Source organism: Acomys minous (genome assembly GCF_964271855.1).
Source record: "Acomys minous genome assembly, chromosome: 14".
Lineage (NCBI taxonomy): Eukaryota > Metazoa > Chordata > Mammalia > Rodentia > Muridae > Acomys > Acomys minous.
Genome location: NC_140496.1, coordinates 77,160,392 through 77,180,868, shown reverse-complemented (window position 1 = coordinate 77,180,868; position 20,477 = coordinate 77,160,392). Strand labels below are relative to the sequence as shown.

The 20,477-nt window shown below is 48.5% G+C and overlaps 1 protein-coding gene and 1 pseudogene across 2 annotated transcripts in view; both read right to left on the bottom strand.

The window, feature by feature from the left end:
- CNN3 (calponin 3) overlaps positions 1 to 16,400 on the bottom strand; it is a 30,503-nt gene extending 14,103 nt beyond the window's left edge. The window contains exon 1 of the mRNA XM_084755405.1: positions 16,065 to 16,400. Within this exon, the coding sequence (XP_084611531.1) occupies positions 16,065 to 16,121 (57 nt within the window). The 5' untranslated portion in view covers positions 16,122 to 16,400. The remainder of the gene's footprint in view (positions 1 to 16,064) is intronic.
- LOC311583074 (large ribosomal subunit protein eL38-like) lies at positions 9,898 to 10,333 on the bottom strand (annotated as a pseudogene). Its single transcript has one exon. The product of its transcript is annotated as a large ribosomal subunit protein eL38-like (transcript).
- Positions 16,401 to 20,477: the final 4,077 nt, after the last annotated feature.

Sequence of the window (20,477 nt, the reverse complement as noted above, 5' to 3'; positions counted from 1 at the left end):
GTGAGCAGCTAGCATTCCACAGGAAGCTGCTGCTAGCACACCTCAGGGTGGCGGGCTCACTCTCATGGGAAAAGAACTGCCTGATGGCCACACATTCCAGGCCCGCCACAGGGTCGTAAAGAGCACTTGACTCCTTTTTTTAATTGCTGTATCCTCAACGGGGCTCTGATTCAGGACCTCTACAAACACCAAAATCCCTAGCTCCTATAGTCCCCTAACACAAAATAGCGCAGTGTTTCCACACAGCCCATGCGTATTCTGCATATTGTAAATCATCTCTCGACTTATCGTACCCAACACTATGTAAGTGCCAGACATATGGCATGCTGAATCGCCCCAACTATCTACCTAAAACTCACTCCTGTCAGCACCTGTGGCGGTTTAAGTGAGAAAGCTCCCAAAGGCTCGTGTTTGAATGCTTAGTCCCCAGCTAGTGAACTAAGAGGGATTTGGAGGTACGGCCTTGCTGGAGAAGTGTGTCATTGGGCGTGGGCTTTGAGGTCTCACAAGCCCATGCTAGGCCACGTCTCTATCTATCCAATCTCTCTCTCTCTCTCTCTCTCTCTCTCTCTCTCTCTCTCTCTCTCTCTCTCTCTCTCTCTACTGCTGTGGATTAGGATGTAAAGCTCACCTGTTTTCCACCATGATGATCACGAACTACCCCCCTCAACAAATGTAAGCAAGCCTCCAGTTAACTGTGTTCTTTTACGAGAGCTGCCTTGGTCAGTCATGGTGTCTCTGCATAGAGACAGAACAGTGACTAAAACGGCATCTGTCACGTTTTCTGGATTCTTCTCTCAGCCTCTTCTTTAATCCTCTCTTCCATGTTCTGCTCAAATGGCTAGGAAGCACAGGTTGAAGGCTGCTCCTGCCCCAAAAATCTTATTTTAGTAATACAGAACCTGGGAGTCATTCTGGGGTGTGGAGTTGCTAGGGAAATTTGAAAGTCAAGGACGATCGCATCCATAATAGGATAACACAGCAGAGTCTACGGGCAAAGGCACAGCCAGGCCTTTACACCAAGGCATCCCCACATGTATACTGTGTTAGCTTCCAGCTGTTGAGACAAAAATATCTGAAGCCAGGTTTATTTTGGCTCACAGTTTCAGTCCATGGCTCCTCGGCCCTGCTGCCTTGGGTCTGTGATGGATCACAGTGGGAAGGGTGAGACAGAAGAAACTGCTCAAAAGGAGGGTGCTATGATCCAATACACCTTTAAGGGGAAGCCCCCCCCAATGAGGTCACTTCCTTTCACTGAGCCCCACAACCTAATGTTTCCTCCACACACCACCACCCATAGGGAGACAACCGAACTTTCAGCAGAGACTTGCCAGACAAACATGAAGACCCTACGACTTGATGATGTATAGATACTGAGAAACTGACAAGAGGCTGAAGCTTTAGCCGGGTGCGGTGGTGCACGCCTTTAATTCCAGCACTCGGGAGGCAGAGGCAGGTGATCGTTATGAGTTTCAGGCCAGCCTGGTCTACAAAAGCTAGTCCAGGACAGCCAGGACTGTTACACAAAGAAACCCTGTCTTGGGGCAGGGGGAGTTGAAGCTTTAAAAAAGCCAAGAGACACCAATCTGGTGCCTAATCCAACCAGCAGGACAGACGATAGGAAAGGCATTTCAGCCTCTGTCTATAAAAAGATCTTTAGATTCTCAGGTGTAGAACATACATACTTAAAAGTATACTTTTAAAGTGCAACTCTAAACAGAGAGAGAGAGAGAGAGAAAGAGAGAGAGAGAGAGAGAGAGAGAGAGAGAGAGAGAGAGAATATGTGTGAGAGAGCGCACAAATATGGCAGCTGGCTGCCCAGAACACGGTAAGATTCAAAAACTTTAGTTAATTAGGATAGAAACATCTCACTTGGTGAACAATGATGAATAAAATCCGGAGGCAGATCTGCCCACTTCCTACACCTATCCGCCCCAAACAAGAGTATCCATTACTGATAGGAGATGGCTGTTGTGGAGGGGACTTGGGACTTCTGGCAACAGTGTGCAAGCACCTGGCAGAAACCACACACGAGACCATCTGCCCAGCCCTCCTTCCTTGAGGTAAATGAGGCACTTCATCTTTGCGGCTCAGAATTTCATTCATGGTACACAGCAGTCCTCCAACAGCGGCCTTCATCTATGGATCTTAGCACCAGCCTAAGGCCTCAGATTTATAGGTCTATCTTGTGACAGAAAGACACCTGCACCTCAGTGCTGCTGTGCTCAATACAGGTGTCACCTCTCCTCGATGAGCCGATCTAGTAATCCTAGACGGGTGGCTAAGCACAGAGTCACTGTCTGTCGTAGGCCAGGAAGAAGGTCAGTCAGCGAGGAGCAGCCACTCTGCTGAGCTGAGGAGTGATCTGGAGCCGTAAGTGTGCTCATAAAACCTAAGCTGGGAGTCACAAAGATCTTATTTTTGTACAATAAATAAATTATTTGAGATACACCTAAATCCCTGCCCCAAAGGTCTAGAACTAACAGTGCTTCCTCGGCGAGCCGAGTTAAACTAATGTTCTCTTTATAGAGAGATATAATTATTGTTTGTCTGAATCACAACAGCCTCAGGAGATAACCAAGGAAAGCATTAGTTACAAGAAACAGGCGTGAAAGGGAGGATGTGAACTATTAAACCGTCTGCAGCTATTAGCACCCAACTTTGCAGAAAGCCAAATCCGTTTGCCAAAGAATCGTCTAGAACAATAGTTTTCAGTCTTCCTAACACTGAAACCCTGTAATACAGTGTCTCATATTCTGGTGACCCCAACCATAAAATCATTTCACTGTTACTTCATAACTATAATTTTGCTACTGTTATAAATCAGACCCAGAGGCTGAGAACCACTGGTCTAGACTCTTGCCTACAGAGAGATGCCTTATCCGTGGCCAGGTTATCATCCTGACTGAAACAGGAGATAGAGTTAAGAATAGAATACAGAGCTCTCTCTCTCTCTCTCTCTCTCTCTCTCTCTCTCTCTCTCTCTCTCTCTCTCTCTTTTCCTGTCTCTATCTTGGTCTCTGTCTCTCTCTGGGGTACCCCTTTTCCCTTTCTTTCTCCCCTCATGCTCATTTAATAAACCTCATATAACATAAAAAAAAGAATTGAATACAGACTGTTGGATGATAATTATTCACTGTACCCTGCCTGGTTAGACCACACCCATGCCAAAACTATGATCCAGATGCATTCCAAAAGAGGACAACAAAACTGATGTCAGTCTAGAAAGATCCAACTGCTGGGGGAAAGAGTAAAGAAATTAGATACAGCCAAGCACAGATGGTTGTAGTGGCACACACCAGTAGGATTTGCTGAAAGAGGAGGAGGCAAGAGGATCACGAGTTCGAGCCTGGGCTACACATTTTGCTAGGCGTGGTGGTGCACGCCTTTAATCCCAGGACTTGGGAGGCAGAAGCAGACAGATTGCTGTGAGTTTGAGGTCAACTTGATCTACAAAGTGGAGTCTAGGACAGCCAAGGCTACACAGAGAAGCCCTGTCTTGAAAAAAGAAAACAAACATACAAACAAACAGCTAAGCACAGTGTCCTATGTTTATAATCCCAGCACTTAGGAGACAGAAGCAGGAGGATTACAAGATGGAAGCTAACCTATCTCACTGAAAGTAACAATGAATGAATGAATGACTACTCAATCAACCATACATAGCCTACTGTAAAAACTGGATAGCCAGAAGTAACTATACATACCCTAGAAGGGGCCTTAAGTTTATGGGAAAGGATAGTTATGACCTGAGCATTAACAACTTATAGGAGAGCCAATTTATTCTGAGATATATGGAGGTTAGACCCAGGATAAATACATAAAAGTCCCAAGGAAATGGACTAAAAGCCAAATGGACAAATAGCCTGAGACAAAGATGCCTCAATGAAGCATAAGCAGGAAGCCCACCCACAAGAAAGCCAGCTGGAGAAGATGCTCTCTCGGATAATGGGCTCCCTTGTCTGCAGAGACTCCGCTGAAGGCGGAATGGATGAGACAAAGCTGCTTCTTAAGTTTGCACTGTCTCTGCTGCCACGGCTGGAGCACACACCCATCTCCACGGCACCCGATGGTGTCAGTTCTTTGCTGCTGTCCAGATTCAGGACTGTAGCTACCTTTGAATAGGCACTTGGGCAGCACTGAGGTCTATGTGGGCGGTGTTGGCTGGAGCGCCTTCTGCAGCTCTGGGATGTGTGTTGGCTTCAACAAGTTTGCCTCAGAGGATGCATCTCGGGATCAACGGTGATTTGAGGAAGTCACAAGGCTCCCTATCCACTAACTATGGAGCTGAGTGATCAGGACAGGCAGGAGGCAAATATCAGCCCTAACTTCGGAACTCCACCCTGGGACCCAGATCTGTCATCTCAGACTACGAGTGCCTTTATTACAGTGGTGTCCGGTCCACTAGACGGTGACGGCCTAACAACAGGCTACAGACATGGAAGACTAAACTTCAGAGGCAGGTTATAGGCTGGCTAGGGAATCGCACAAATACACTAAACGTGCAGGAAAGCGTTCTTTCTCCCTCCGTGAATATCAGAGGACATGAAGTTTCCATTAAATAACAGGATGGAATTTCCAACCTCCCCCTGACAGAAAGCTCCCTTGTGCCTCATGAAGTGGCACGGGAAGCCACTGAAGTCCTGAATGAATGTTGGCATGGGCATGGCCAGGTGAAACTCAAGAGGCCAAGCCTTTTTCTGGTCTGGGTGCAAATGGGTGTGTGCAGAAAATATCCACCAGAGCCTCTCCGCCCTGCGCGCACCGCCTGAGAATGGGGCTTCCCTGCAGAGACTGCTCCGGATCTGTTTCCTTGCTCAACTGTATTTAATAACCATGCCTCCTTATTTCCATATAGCCCTGTTTTCCCATCCAGTTGTATACAATAGCCCTGTAAGCACACTGAGCTCCTAGGCTACTGTGGTTTCTCCATCAGAGAGCCCAGGCCACCCCATGCCAGCTTTTCTGTATGTGTGTCTGTCCTTTCTTCATTCTTGGATCCGCCCCAGTCAGGGTTCCCACACCCCAAGCTCTGCAAGGACATGCGAGAGACCCGAAGTTAAAGACTTGTGTTCTTTTAATTCTTTTAATATGATAATGTGAAAAATAATAAACTTGGGGGTTAGAGTCACATACTTGCATGCCACCATGACCTACATAAATGCCACTGAAGACAGGTTAGGTGCACACTGACGTTTAATCTTCTCACAACAAAGAAGGAAATAATTATTTACAAAACTCAGTTTTTACACACACACACACACACACACCCTTGAACACAGCTTCCCCTTTCCAGCTAGCACCCAGTTACGAGGCCTCAGAACACCCTTATTATTGTCTGTGACTGTCATGCAGTTTGAATACACCCAAGAGGAACAAAGCCGGTCTTCAGTAACCACAGTGTCAGTCAGTATTCTGCCCCAGGATAAAGGTCTCCCAGAGGTGATCTGACAGACACATAGGCACAGAACCCAAAACGGAAATCCGACTTCCCATCCCCTCCAGGTCAAGGGCCAGAGGAACTGGTGGAGGAACAAGTGCCCAGACAGCAAAGGGACTCGGCTGACACAAGCAGCAGAGGGTAATGTATTCCACACACAGACCAGACCACGTTCACTCAGTGACGCCCCAGCCTGCACCGCCTCTGGTTTAGGGCCCTTCGCTTTGTTCCCACCCCTGCTAACCCTCACCTCCACTCTGCTCCCAGCCTTTCCAGCACTAGCCCTTCAATGGGCACAGGCTCCCACCTTGACTGAAACAAGCAAACCATTGGGCGAACCTGATGCCAGCCTCGAAGCCCTGACCTGTTTCTCTTTCATGTCTGTCCAGCCCTCTCCACTTCCTCTCGGAGTGCTCCTGCCTCCTAGAAAACGCTGCACTGAGGACAGTCTCTCGGAAGGTTAGCAGTAAGAGCTCGGCAGTTTGATCCAGAGCCCGTTTGCAGCCCTCCTGGACCTCTCCAACACTCCTCCCTCCTTGTCAATGACCCTGGCCTGGGGCTCCTCACCCTGGCCTGCCCTCTCCAGGCTCAGCACCTTTCTTCTTTGCCCCTTGGGAACTGAGCTTTAGCCTAGGAACTAGAGCCGAGCAGGCTGGAAACTGGTGGGGCATCACCTCTTATGCCAGGCCTCCTCTGCTGCAAACAGGAGATCTTAGTGGCTCTCACACCTCAGGGCTGCTGAAAACCATGAACACTGCAGAGCTCCCCCAAATGTCCCCTTCTCCCCATCAAGACACTGAAGGCTCTTCACACTCAGCAGCTCTCCCTCGGTATTCATGGGGACTGATTCCAGGGCATCACCTCCCAACCACAAATACCAAAATATCCGATGCTTGGCCCCCTTGCATAAAGTGGTGTTTTTAAGCAGCACATGCAAGTAACCTATGCGCACCCTTCCGTGGCTTTTTATGGCTATAGGACTGGAGATGGCACTCAGGGCCTCCTGCCTGCTACGCAGGCACTCTACCAGCAAGTTACACCTCCAGCCTCCCTTCCTATAAATTCAAAATCATCTCTAGATCACTTATTATATCGCCTTATATATCACCTAAATTGTGTTTCCTAAAAGAAAGGCAATGCTTTGTAGTTACTATACTGTACCGTCCGGACAATCGGTGGTAAATTCTGTGCACATGCTCAGTACAGACACAAACATTTTGGGGGATGACACCCATGGTTGGTTGACACCACGGATGTGAAGCTCACAGCCACAGAGGGCTGGCTGCACATCACTGCAATTAATTAACTGATGCCACTTGATAGCCATTTAACATGGGACCATTCTGACGCCTCCGAAGTATTACTTGTCAAATAATTTCTGATGGAACTGTCCTTGCTCCTGCCCACGGTTGAGTCCCCAAGCAAGAAGAGTGAACAGTGAAACAGAGACGACAGGCATTGGTGACTCAGCGCATGATTATAAAGAGCTAAAGCCAGGCCACTCACATAGTTTTGTTGTTTGGATGTTATTTGTCCAGCTCTATTTCTTTTGGGATTTATTTAGGTATGGATGGTCCGAGACGGGGTGTGTATGCACGTGTGGGCACCTGTGTCCACGCAGAGACCTGAGAAAAGGGCACCAGGTGTCCTGGTCCATCACTCTCCACCTATTCCTTTGAGATAGGGTCCCTCCCCAAGTGTGGGGCTCAGTTTTCTCATAGAGGCTGGAAACAGAGATCCTCCTATCTCCACCTGCCTTGCAGCTGAGGCCACAGGGTTGTCACATGGGAACTAAGATCTGAACTCCAGACTTCCTGACTTACAGCATGCACTCTTTACCGCTGATGAGCTGTCTCTCCTGCCCCTGGTGTCTGGTTTTTTTCAGCCTTGCAACTTATTCTGTAGCTGTAGCCAGTCTTGAATTTCTTATCCTTCTTCCTCTACCTTCCAAGTACTGGCTTTCAGTTGATTAAAAAAATAAAGTAAAATAAAAAAGTGACCTTTTCCCCATTTTATACCATTGGATAAGAGAATTAACTGATTTAAAAAGCGAAAACCGCCAGGTGTGGTGGCGCATGCCTTTAATCTCAGCGCTTGGGAGGCGGAGGCAGGTGGATTGCTGTGAGTTTGAGGCCAGCCTGGTCTACAAAGCGAGTCCAGGACAGCCAAGGCTACATAGAGAAACCCTGTCTCGAAAAACAAAAAACGAACAAACAAACCAAAATAAAATATAAGAACTGCTTAATACTTAGCATACACTTGCGCATTGGGTCCAGAGCTATATTCTTTCCCACCCAAGCATCTTTAAAGGAACTTTGCCAGTATGAATGTAGGGAACAAATCACGGAAGTACGTACAACAGCCTAGAGTTGTTTCTGGAATATCCGAGTGACATTCAAGGTGATTCAGGCCAGGGAGATGAGGGTGAGGGATACAGGGTTCTTTCACTGCTTTGCTCTTACATTTTGGCACCACGCCTACTCTTCACAATTATTTCATTCACGAAACAAAGATTAAAGAGTTGGAGAGGTTCTCATGAGCAAGGAAGAAAGCAGAGGACAAAAGCTGAGAGCCAAGCAGGACGCTGGACCCACGTCTGCCCCAGAGTCTGAGCCTTTTTTACTCCCACTCTTCAGCTCTCTCCAGTTCATAAGCCAACTCATCTCAGAGCAGCCAGAGAAGAGAGTGGAGCATGCCTGGACCCCAAAACCACAGAGGAGATGGAGGAAAGAGGACTGCGTGGGCAGAGGAGTTAGATCAATCTGGGCTGTGGTGTAAGACCCTTCTACCTCAGAAAAAGAAGAGAAAGAAGAAAAAGAAAAGAAAAGAAAAAAAAAAGAGTAGCAGCAGCAGCAGCAGCCACTATCCCTGTCCCTCTATGTCACTGTATCACACTGATACACCAGAGCCTGCTGCCAGCCAAGAGCGCTGCTTCCAATAGCCAGGGGAATCCGCAGTCTCAGGGGGGCAGTGCCAGCACGGTTCAAAAGTTCATAGAACATATTTCGTAACGATAGCTCCAACTCAAAACGATTCTACTGGTCTCTCTGGAAAGTAGCCTCTTGCCACAGGTGTTTTGGAAGGTACCAGGAAATCGAGTACAGGAGGAAAACACCTAAAACAGAGTCATTGGCCACCGAGAAGAAAAAGAAAAGGTAAAAAGATCAAGCCAGGAGAAGCGGAAAAGGCTAGAGATGATCGCCTAGCTGGCCAAATACGTGTCTAGGTGTATTTGGTCCAGGTGTGTCTGGTCCAGGTGTATCTGGTGTAGGTGTGTCTGGCCCAGGTGAGCAGCATGAGGGTTCCTAATACAACATCCAGGTTCTCTGCAGAAACAGAGGGAAACCCACAGCAAATGTCTAGGCTCAGAACAGCTGCTAATGGCTATGGATTTCCACAAGCTAATGCAATTCGTGTACAAACACTTTCTATGCATGATGGGAGGGAAAAAATGACCACTGTTGCTTTTCTTTTAGTGGAATGAGTATGTGTGGAAGACAGAGGATAACGTGGGGCGACATTCCTCAAGGACCCCCCCCCCCGCTCCCCAAGACAGAGTCTCTCACTGCCCTGGGACTTGCTTAGTAACTAGGCTACCTGGCCACTGAACTCCAGCAATTTATTTTCCCCTCTCTGCTTCCTCAGTGCTGGGATTACAAGCATATGCTACCCAGCTGCTGTCCCCCCTCTCCCGCAAGGTTTTTTGGGGGGATCAAAATTAGGGCTTCAAGGCAAGCGCTCTACCACTGAATTATCTCCCCACCCCCACCCCTTTAAGACAAGATTGCACAAGCTGTCCTCAAACTCACCGCCCAGCCAAGGATGGCTTTGAACTCTTGAGCCTCTTGCCCGCACCTCCCAAGTGCTAGGATTACAGGCTCGTGTGACCATGCTGGGTTTATACAGTGCTATGATTGAACCCCGGGCTTTGTGTATGCTAGGCAAGCAGCCTACCAGCTGAGCTACAGGCCCCTGGCTTGCTGTTGCTTTTTAAATAGAAGCATATGTCAGAACTAACCAACAGTAAGAGAGACTTGCTACACATGGTATGAATTATTTTTTCTCAGATTTCCTCCCACATGAAGCAAAAAGAGGGGGAGAAAAGTGCAGCAATGAAGCTCATGCTCTGCCCACTGGCTGAGCCCTGTGTGTAAGTTGCAAGGAGGGCTGGGGAAGCTGTGATTTTAAAAAGACAGATCTGAGGGGAAGAGAAAAGAAAAGCTTCTTCTTGCTCACAGCTCTCTGGCTTTCCCATTGAAGATGCCCCGCCCAAGAAGCACACCCACTGCCTCCAGCTTCCCAGCTCCTGCTCAGAAGGAAGATACACAGAGATGCTGTCGCCTGACCTCATAGGGGAAACTGAGCCAGAAAAGAGCAGAGGACGCAGGCCTTCTGGAGGAAAGGCATCATCAGGGCGCTACAGGAAGTCCTGGACAAAGATGCAGGGACTCATCACATTTTTTTTTCTTTTTGACTTTCCAGGGTTTTTAATAGTCGATGCAGAGGACTGGTTCATTTCAGCTCCTTCACTGCCAAACCAGGGGGCAGGGACTGCTTCAGCTTCGCAGCCTTCCCCTCATCCCTGAGGAGCAGGGTGCAGAGGTACCTGCTGCAGAGCGAACCTCAAACTTCAAGCTATCCTTGTTCCTCTTTATCCTGACCGATTTGTGATCCTTCCGACTGGTCTATGAGCAGAAAGTCCTTGATTTCCTCAGTTTTCTTTCTGAGGCATGGCGATGGGCACTCGGCACTGGAGACCGCACAGCAGTAAGAACCCCCATATTCTTGATGAAAAGGGGGAACAGTGTAGGGATGCTTCCGACCCCTATCAGAAGCCTCGGATATAAATGAAAGCTCAGCTTCTGTGACAGTATCAGCATCCACAGGACACATACAGCTCAGAAGCCAGAACTGAACTTAAGTGGCCAGTAAAACACTTGCCTGGTCAGCAAAGTGGCCAACATGCATACTGTGGGCACCCTGGGCTCCAGGCATCGTTCTGAACACTTGACATGGATGGTCCAGGTCGGAGCTTTCCCCCAACAACCTTGTAAAGGTGAGTGTGACATCCATCTCCACTGCGCAGCTGAGATATAGACAGGCTAAGAAGTCCACATCAAAACCTAAAGAAATGGGATTCCAACCCAGGATGCCTACTCTTCACAAAAGTTTCGCTCACTCACTGACGGGAACCAGAGATGGTGCTACCAGGACGCTTTTCAGTGCTCAGAAATCCATGTGTATTTATAAAGCTTGCAAAATATGTTTATATTGCGTACCATAAGGACTAAATGTGAGTCCTCACAACCAACCAGGATGCACTCTCCCATTCCAGAAATACCAAAAATAATTGAGGACTCAAGAAACGGGCATTAATAGTTAAGAGTCCATGTATGGCTGAATTTAAAGCCAGAAAGAACCAACGCTCAAGAGCAACATGGGACCTGCCCCACGCTAAGGACAAGCTTCCCATGGTCACCAACACATCCCGAAAAGGGAGTTAAGATGGATACTATGAAAACAAACCAGAAAACCAAAACCATCCAATTGTGCTTTAAAAGAGGAAAAATACAGTCACAAATAATATTAACCATCTCAGCCTACAAATCCAGTGAGTGAAGAATAGGAGGTAAAAATCATTAAACCTACACGTAGTCAAAACACCCACACACAAAAGAAACTCATTACTTCTCCTATGCTAATCTGGAAGGACGCACGCACTCACGCACCTCTAGCTACTGGAAGTAGTCAGTGTTTTTACAGTCCAGCCTATTTCTGAACTTTAAACCTGCAGGTAGAAGCTGACAATACAATGTTCTCAGACCGTGAAAGGCTACAGGCCCCAGCACAAGATAGGAGAGTGTTCCAGAGCGGGTATGGTGCCTCTCCCCATCCTTGCACGTTTATGTTTTGGTCAAGAAGAGGGGATGGAGGTGAAGAAAACAAAAGCAGGCTAGCAGACAAACCACATGGGAAGTTAACACCGGAGAAGGCTTTTCAGAAGGACTTCCACCATTTCTCAGTTAACTGGGAGTCCAAGAAGAAGTTTTCCCTAGCAGAGTTCCCCCAAATCAGCAACAAAGATGGAATTATTTCAGTGGTTAAGTTGTCATGGTAATATTAACACATAGAACAAGTATATTTACAAAACAAGGACGGCGGGTGTGAGGACACACTTCTTTAGGAAGTCTCCAGCCCTCTCTTGGGCAGAGGCAGGTGGATCTCAGTGAGTTCCAGACCAGCTTAAATCTACATGGCCAGGGCCAACAGTCAGACCCTGGCTCAACAAACACAAAAAAACAAAACCATGTAAAGCCCCTTCAAATACATCAGACCCACACAACAGAATTCTCAAAAAGGAGACTATACAGCAGGACTGAGGACCAGCTGTCAGAATAGCAGTATCTATTCCTGACCGACAAATTCATTAGACCGATAAATATTTACTACAACTTGCAAGCTATGTCCCCATTTACTTTTTGTTTTGTTTTTTTAAGACATAGAACTAGCTTGGTTCATGGCTGGCCTCGAACTCAAAAGAGATCGGCCTGTCTCTTCCTCCCAAGCACTGGGATTAAAGCTGTGGGCCAATTTCTTCCATTTCTTTTCTCCTGTCCTCCCTCCCACCCCCAGACAGAGTTTACTTATTTTGTATTATTGATACAGTATTTTGCCCTAATATGTAAGGAGCGGACTTAAGATTTCAGTATAGAGAGCTGTGAGCCAATATGTGATTATAGGGATTTGAACCTGGGACCTTTGGAAGAGCAGATAGTGCTCTTAGCCGCTGAGCCATCTCTCCAGTGCTTGTTTAATTTACTTATAAGTGACTTAAAATTTTAGTAGTAAGTCTTCCAAAGTAACCAAGAAAATTCTCAAGTAGTTAGTGTGCTGGAACCAGACTTTCTAGAAGGTGGTGAGAACACACTTTCCGAACATCACAGGTCCCAATCTCGTTCGTAACACTCAGCCTCCACCAGGAAAACACACTGAGGTAAAACCACTGGGGATGGGAGCACCACACCCTCCAGCTTATTTCCTCCACTACCCTGAGAGCTGTAAGGTCCCTGGCAACATCCGCCCTAAGCCAGCTTTGCCGGCTCCAACATTTTGTTCAGACCCAACTGTCAGGAAGCGGTGCCTTTCCTTAGCGGATCTGTGGGCTTCATTGTGTTTTCAGTTTCTTTTTTTCCTTTTAGTCCCCACAGCGCCTATTCAGCCTGTGTGACCCAGGGGGCAGTGTCACTTACGAGATCATCCACCCTCCCTCAAGGGTCTATCCTCATCACTTCTATTTCTTCCAGGGCCCCTGTGGATTCTAGAAGGTGCCAGATGTTCCTTTTATTGTTTCTTTTTTCTTTTGTTATTTAAAGACAGGCCTGCAGGTCTGTAATCCCAGCTCACAACTGGGAGGCTGAGGCAGGACTAGGAGGAGTTCAGTATCGGTACTTGGCAAGTGAATTCAAGGTCCACCTCACATCCATGAGACCCTGTCTCAAAGCAGCAATTCTGAGGCACTCACTCTTTCCCCAATGCAGACTGAGGGGTCTTTTTTTTTTTTTTTAAATAAATCCCGTGTTTCCACGTTAAGAAGTTTGTATGTTCTGCTATGTATTGGCATCTCACCAAATAAATGTTAGTTTCAAAGTTGTTGCCCTGGAATTTTACTGATTCCAAGTAGTTAAGGTCAAAGACACCTTCAACTCATTGGTGGACTGTTTTCACCACTAAGCTCCTCCACAACGCACCATCTCAGGATGATACAATTCCCTTCCAATTCACAAAACTAGGGCTCAGAGAGAGAGAGAGAGAGAGAGAGAGAGAGAGAGAGAGAGAGAGAGAGAGAAGTCAAAGGGCTCACTGACCTCATCAAAAGCTGGAACTGGGGAGGGGCCTGAATTTACAATGGCTGAACTCTAAAATTTCACTCCACACTACCCCCTGGGACATTAAATGATATTTTAAGAAACAAAAACGGTGGGGGGGTGGGGGGTGGGGGTGGGGAGGGGGCTGGAGCCACAGTTAAATGCTTAAGAGCCCTGGTTGCTCTTGCAGAGAGAACCTGGGCTCCACCCCCAGAACCCACCTGAGGATGACTTACAATCATCTGTAACTACAATTCCAGGGGATCCAAAGCCCTCTTCTGGCCTCCAGAGGCACTATAGGTACAAGGTATACAGATATACAAAACATCCTTACACACATACACACACACACACACACAATAAATAAACAAACAAACAAACAAACAAGAGTCTGATGTTTAATCAACTCATAAACTGAAACAAAAGCAGAATGGAATGTAAAGATGCAACAATGTCACAATGTCAAGCTCCTGTTCTCATGTGTCTGCTCTTTATCCAAGAGTCCTACACCCTCCGTCAAAAAGTAACACCCCATTCAAGCAGGAAGAGTTGGTTTCTAAGCCCAGAACAGATGATAAATGGCGTGGCAGGAATAACTACAAAGTCCAGTAGTAACAGGTGGATGACAAAAATAGGGGGAGGGCAGGGGCAGACAGCAGTGTCCTGTGGCTGAACATTTCTAAGTACTTAACTAAGACACTGCTTGAAATTCTTAGAATACTCCAAGTTTCTTCTGGGACCTTGGGCCAATCACACCCTTCTGAGTTCAGCATCCTAACCAGAAAAGGATGCTGGAATCCTAGTGGTGCGCCCCGCCTCACCGTGCACCTCTTCTGCTGAGATCAAAAGGGTTTTTATGAACGGATCCTGTATGACAGCCCTACACATAAATGAAAGGATTTTTTTTAAACGGGCTTGGCGTTTAATCCCTATAGCTTTTATACCTTTCCAAAGGTTAAAAACAACAACAAAGACAAAAAAGACAAAAACAAAAACAAAACCCGAGGATTTATTGTTTCTAACACAGCAATAGTGATCCAGCCTGAGTCTCTGTGCGTTTCCTGGGGTTATTGGCTCAATTAGAAGTACAAGGGGACGCTATTACGCTAGTCAGCAAAAAGAAAGCCAGCTTGGATACCAAGAACCAGGAAAAGTCAAGTACTTGTAGGGCTGCCAAAGTCACCAGTACCTCATTTACGATGCAGAGGTAAAGAGATTCAGTGGGCGCCAGAATCCCAGAAGGAATTACAATCCCGGGCGCCAAGCTCACACGCCAACGCCCTAGGCTTCCTAAAGCCAGGGCTATAAACTTGGAAGGACCGCTATTTTCCAACGAAGTTTTCAGTTGGTGAGTGCTGTAGTCCAAGCAAACTTTCTGCCTATTTAGTAAAACTTTCATACAGAAAAAAAAAAAAAACATTTGAAAGGGTTAAAACTCTGAAGATTACAATTTTAGAACATTGTAATTTAGAAAATTAACCTCTTGCTTCAAAGACTGTTTAGGAATCTTCTAGATGAAGTACAAAGGGGTGCGCTAGATACAACAGCGGGAGAGAATTGCCACTCTATCGCTTGGGTCTGACAACGGTGCGCTTTATTACTAAAATGTAATTCCCTTCACACCGTGGACACCCGCAGCTCCAGGGTGTTAACAAGCCCTGACGATGCCAGTGTAGTCTACCAGAGGTGGGATAGCGCGGTGACAATCCTAACATGCTTCGGCTCCCGGGAGGTTAATGGGAATTAAACCACAGCAGCCCTCCTTTGTGGCGCTTTGGCCGGAACAGCAAAAAGGAGACAATGAGCGGTCTGTGCGCAGTTCCACGCCGATTGGCTGGTCACCCCCCCCCCCCCCGAAAGCCCTGATGTCATGGACTTGGAATGCAGGCAGGGAGGAAGGAAAAGGGATTTGGGGAGGGGGACGCCTCTCATCTCTTTCCCAGACCAAAAGTCCGAAAGATAAACCCCGATGCATTCTTGAGGTGAGTATTCCGCAAAGCTGCGTCACCAGACTCCAATCACCCCCCAAAATACAGCCCGCTACAGCAAATAAACCCCGAACAAAAGCGACCCTGCCGAGATATCGTGACAACTCAACGGGCTGCAAACTTCTCAGGATTGCATTTCTAACTCTCCCGTCTACAGCTGATCTCCGGCTCGCAGTCTGCCTGTTCAGGCTTTGTCTGGGGGTTCCCGCACCAGCGCGGCAATTGCATCAAGGAACCACCGACGGGCTCCCTTTCCGCCCGCGGGTCCCAGGGGTCGCCGGGACACTCTGAGTCCCCTCCCAAGGAGGAGAAGAGGAACAATGAGGGGCCCGCTTTGGCCACGTAACCGCCCAACTTGCTTGTGGGAGGAGGAGGGGGCCTGGATGGGAGGAGACGCAGGGTCCCACTGCAGCCCCGGGCTCTGGCGGATGGCGGGGGGGCGTCAACTCCCGGAGTCCCAGCCGCGAGGGAAGGCCCCGCCTAAGGGCCACGGACCACTCAGGAGCGCCCCCTTCCCGGAGGGGCTCACCCTACAGCTTTCGAGCGAGTCCCCGTGGCGCTGCGGGGGCTCCAGGCGTCCGGGAACCCACCGCCCGCCCGGGCCGCGGTGCAGGAACAAAAGCCAGGACCAGCGCGTGCGGGACGGCTCCCGTGAGTTGGGGAGCGCGCTTCTCTCCGGCTGCCTCGACGACCCTCCGCGGTGCTCGCAGCCCTTACCCCCGCGGCAGGACTTCCCCCAGCCCCCTCTCCCCAGCCCTCCGACGCGCGTACCTTGTTCTTGACCTCGGCGGAGAGCCCGTAGGAAGGGCCCTTGTTGAAGTGGGTCATGGCGGTTCGGACGACGGGAAAAGGGGCTGCGTTCGGACTCGGGGGTTAGTCGCCCTCGGTGTCCCTTGCTCCTAGCCCCAGCGGCGGCCGCGCGGGAGATGCAAGAGCTCGCTCCTCTGCGCGGTAAGGAAGAAGCCGGAACGCGGCAGAGAGACGCGGATGCTGCCTCGACGGTCGGTGGGACTCGAATCCCGCGGAGGCTCAGATGCGATCTGGAGCGCGGCCGGCTGTCCTGCTCGCTGCCCGCTCTACCGCTCCGCACGCTCTGCCCCCAGCCGGGTCCCCCACCCACCCACCCCCGCCCCCAGGCCTCCCGGGATTGGCCCGCGAGCCCCACCAATGGAGCACTGCCTCCTCCTCCTCCTCCTGCCCCCCCTCCCGCTCCGGGCTTCCCGGCCAATGGCAGCACGGCAGGAGCGGCGCTCCCTCCCTCGGGTGCCAGCCCCCGGTCCCGCCCTCACGCCACTGAAGACCTCAGTGCCCCTCCTCCAGGCTAGTCCGCGGGCTGCGGCCGCCCCGCCCCGGCGCCTGGGGGGCTTCCCAGCCGCTGCGGTTCTCACCAACTCCCAGGCACCCGTGGCGCTCCGACGGTGGTGGGGACAGGAAGCTCCGAGAGCTGGCCCGCTGCTGGCCCGCCACTCCATCCGCCTCCTCCCGGGCCACAGCGCTCCCAGATGCTTCACTGGAAACCCCGGGAGCAGCCTCCGAACCCACGTGCCAGGCACAGGGAGGCCGGCATCGACACCTGCCAGGTCCTCCCTCCCCACGCAGCTGCCGCACCTGTGGGTCTGACCTCTGCCACGGTCAAGGTTCTTTGCCAAATTCCTGCTCATTCTGTCTAAACTTTAAATGCAGTGCGAAAAAAATTTGGGAAAGTGGTGTGGCAAATGCTTGGGGCTTTTCAGGTCCTTTCTGGATTCTCACCAGTTGGAGTTCAGCCAGCCCAAAAGTCTAAGTGGTTGTTGCTCTGCCTAGTTTTTGTTTGTTCGTTTGTTTTTAATTAGAGGACTGCCTTGGATGAGGAGTCTACTTGCTTTTTGTTTCATAATCAGGGATCTCTTTGAATCAGCACTGTTGTGTTCTTTCACGTACCTTTCCTTTTCTTCTGATCTCAAAGACAAACTGATAGAGGAAGGTGAGAACTGTCCCCTGTTTGTGCTCATGGGACAACACTGGACTGTGTGTCTTCCAAAGGTTAGCCCATTTACTTACCCCAAAACCACTAGTTAGATGTCATATCCGTTTTAGTGGCTTGAAGGCTGCAACTCGGAGATTGCTAATATGACCATTATCACCACCTCCTCCGTAGTGTCACCTCTTGCCTTGGCGTTCTGGGACACACCTAGGACAGGTTTCAGTCCTCTTGAGTCCTAATAATATGAGTTTTCTTTCCCAAATACCAGCTGATATTCCATAAGAGACCACAGAACGAAGGACGGCAGCCTGCGTGAAAAGAGGAGCCCAAATAGCCCAAGTTGAATCTTTCTGGGATAGAAATGAGGAAGTGTTGCGTGGCATAGTGTCCCAAGCCCCCTGTTTTTGGATTGGAGGCCAGGTTGAGCTAGAGGAAAGAAAAAGAGCCAGGTGTGGTGGTGCATGCCTTTAATCCCAGCACTCCGGGAGGCAGAGGCTGGTGGATCACTGTGAGTTCGAGGCCAGCCTGGTCTACAAAGTGACTCCAGGACAGCCAAGGCTACACAGAGAAACCCTGCCTCAAAAAAACCAAAACAAAATAAAACAGGAAAGAAAAAGAAAAGGCACAAAGTTTCTATTAGCTGAAAGAATTTTTCATCAACTCTGTAAGGCACAGTGGGATGGGACAGGGACGAGTCGAATAGGCAGAAACTCGAAATGACTTATGATTTACTGATTGATTCTGAAGGTGCTTAGAATATTTAGGGCATTCTTTCCACAGAAAGATGATGCAACTGATCCAGTACGGAACAAGCAGTTGGGGCAGTTTTTCCAGTCTGGTGATAGTGGCTGTGTCATCCACAAGACCAAATGCACTTTTTAGAACCAACACTTGAGCCAGATGTGAAAGAGAAATTAACAGCTGTCAGCCCCAGCTCCCTGCGAAGCCCAAGCCTCGGGCCTTCTGTTTGACGGTGGTAGGTAAGGAAATCGTGGTCAGTGCCACTCGAATCTCCTAAGTCATACTTGGTAGACTGCTTGGGAGTTTTGTTCAGTTTTGTCACCAAAGGCATGGTTTCTAGGGTTTAACAAGTCATTGTTAAGGACTACAGAGTTTCGCCGTGGTGGGGGTAGGGGCACGCCTTTAATCCCAGCGCTCAGGAGGCAGAGGCAGGAGGATTGCTATGAGTCCGAGGCCAGCCTGGTCTACAAACAGAGTTCCAGGACAGCCAAGGCTATTACACAGAGAAACCCTGGGGGAAGTGGGAGGAGGGTGAGTGAATCAGGAAACTACAGACTTTCAAGTTTGTCATATGAAATGACACTGTCCACGGGATAGTGGCCGAAGTTGCAACTATGGGAATTTACTCAATGCTCCTGTCCCCCTGTGCGGCTTCAAAATGAACATTAACATTTCCTCCATTCCTTTAGTCAACAATTACACTCTGCACAGTACATAATGTTCTCTGCCCTGAACACAAACTCTTCTCATTTAACGCACTGCCAGGAATAAGTGATGCTGTGTTTAAGAAAGGGATGTGGAGGCAGCTATGGAGAGGCACTCCATCAGTCCCAGTGCTCAGGAGATAGAGGCAGGTGGATGTCCGTGAGTTCAAGACCAGCCAGAGCTATACAGTGGGACCCTGTTTCCTAAAGAAGGAAAAAGACTAGGAGGGAGTGCAAAACACATTTAGAATTGAGAATGACTGTGCCAAAGAGACATCTCAGTGGGTAAAGTGTGCCTGCTGCATAGCATGACAACCTGAGTTTGATTTCTAGAACCCACAGGGAGGAAGAAGAGAGCCAACTCCATCCGGTCATCCTGTGACCTCCTCTTGAAAAATGCAGTGTGTGCACAAACACACACATATACAAAGCAAATAGGTCGGGTATGGTGGTGCACGCCTTTAATCCCAGCACTTGGGAGACAGAGGCAAGCAGATCACTCAGAAGTTCAAGGCCAGCCTGGTCTACAAATGAGTCTAGGACAGCCATGACTACACAGAGAAATCCTGTCTCGAAAAACCAAAAATAAATAAATAAATAAATAAAATAAAAATAAAATAAAAAGCAAATGTCCAGTAGATGTGGCGCACGACTTTAATCCCAGCACTTGGGAGGCAGAGGCAGGCAGATCTCTGTGAGTTCAAGGCCAGCCTGGTCTACAAAGTGAGTCCAGGACAGCCATGACTACACGGAGAAACCCTGTCTCAAAAAACAAATAAAGTGAAATTCAAAAAAAAAATGAGAAATGAGAGTAATAGCTAATTGTGTATTGGGACAGAACTGATAAAGTGCTGTTACACACACACACACACACACACACACACACACACACACACACACACACAGCCCTTCTCCATAAAACATAAAACAGTGAATGCATATAGCCATCATCACCCTCAGCGCTTCTTTAACTTAGAAAAATTATCCTGAGAATGGGCAAGATGGCTCAGAAAGTAAAGCTCTTGCTGACCAAGCCTTTCGGCCTGAATTCAATCCCCGGAACCGAGTAAAGGAGGAAGGAGAGAACTCCACAAAGCCGTCCTCTGACCTCCGTATGCATGCTGTGGCACAAGCGTGGCCACACTCACACATACACCATACACGCTAAAGATTTAAAAAAAAAAAAAACAATTTTATTTATTTTGTTTTTTGTTTTGTTTTGTTGTTGTTTTATTTTGCTTTGTTTTGTTTTTGATGTGTGCCACAGGTCCAGCCACCCAGCCCTTTTTATTATTTAATAGTAGTAGTTTATCAGAGGGACACACAACTGTCTCGACTAGTTCTCTTGCTTATCAATCTTTTAGTTGTTTACAGTTTGGGGCTAATACAAATCTTTATTTGTACGTTGACTTCTAATGAAGATCCATCCCAATAAACCCGTAGTAAATTGAAAACTTAATATGAAGTAAAACTAACACACCTACTGAACTACACAGTTTAGCAACACACAGTGTATCATAGAGCATCTTCAGTTGTTCTCTGGATTGCTCTCTATCTCATTTTTGTTTTATTTTTGACAGCGTCCTCCCCTGTAGCCTAAGCTAGCGTAGAACTCACTATAGCCCAGGCTGGCCTCCAACTTGCAGTAATCCTCCTGTGTCATCTCAGGTGTTAGGACTTCAGGTGTGAGATACCACACCTGAGTGATTGTTTACGCTCTTGATCACCTGGTTGACTGCTCAACACTAGGAGAAAACCTTGGACCACCTGGGAGAG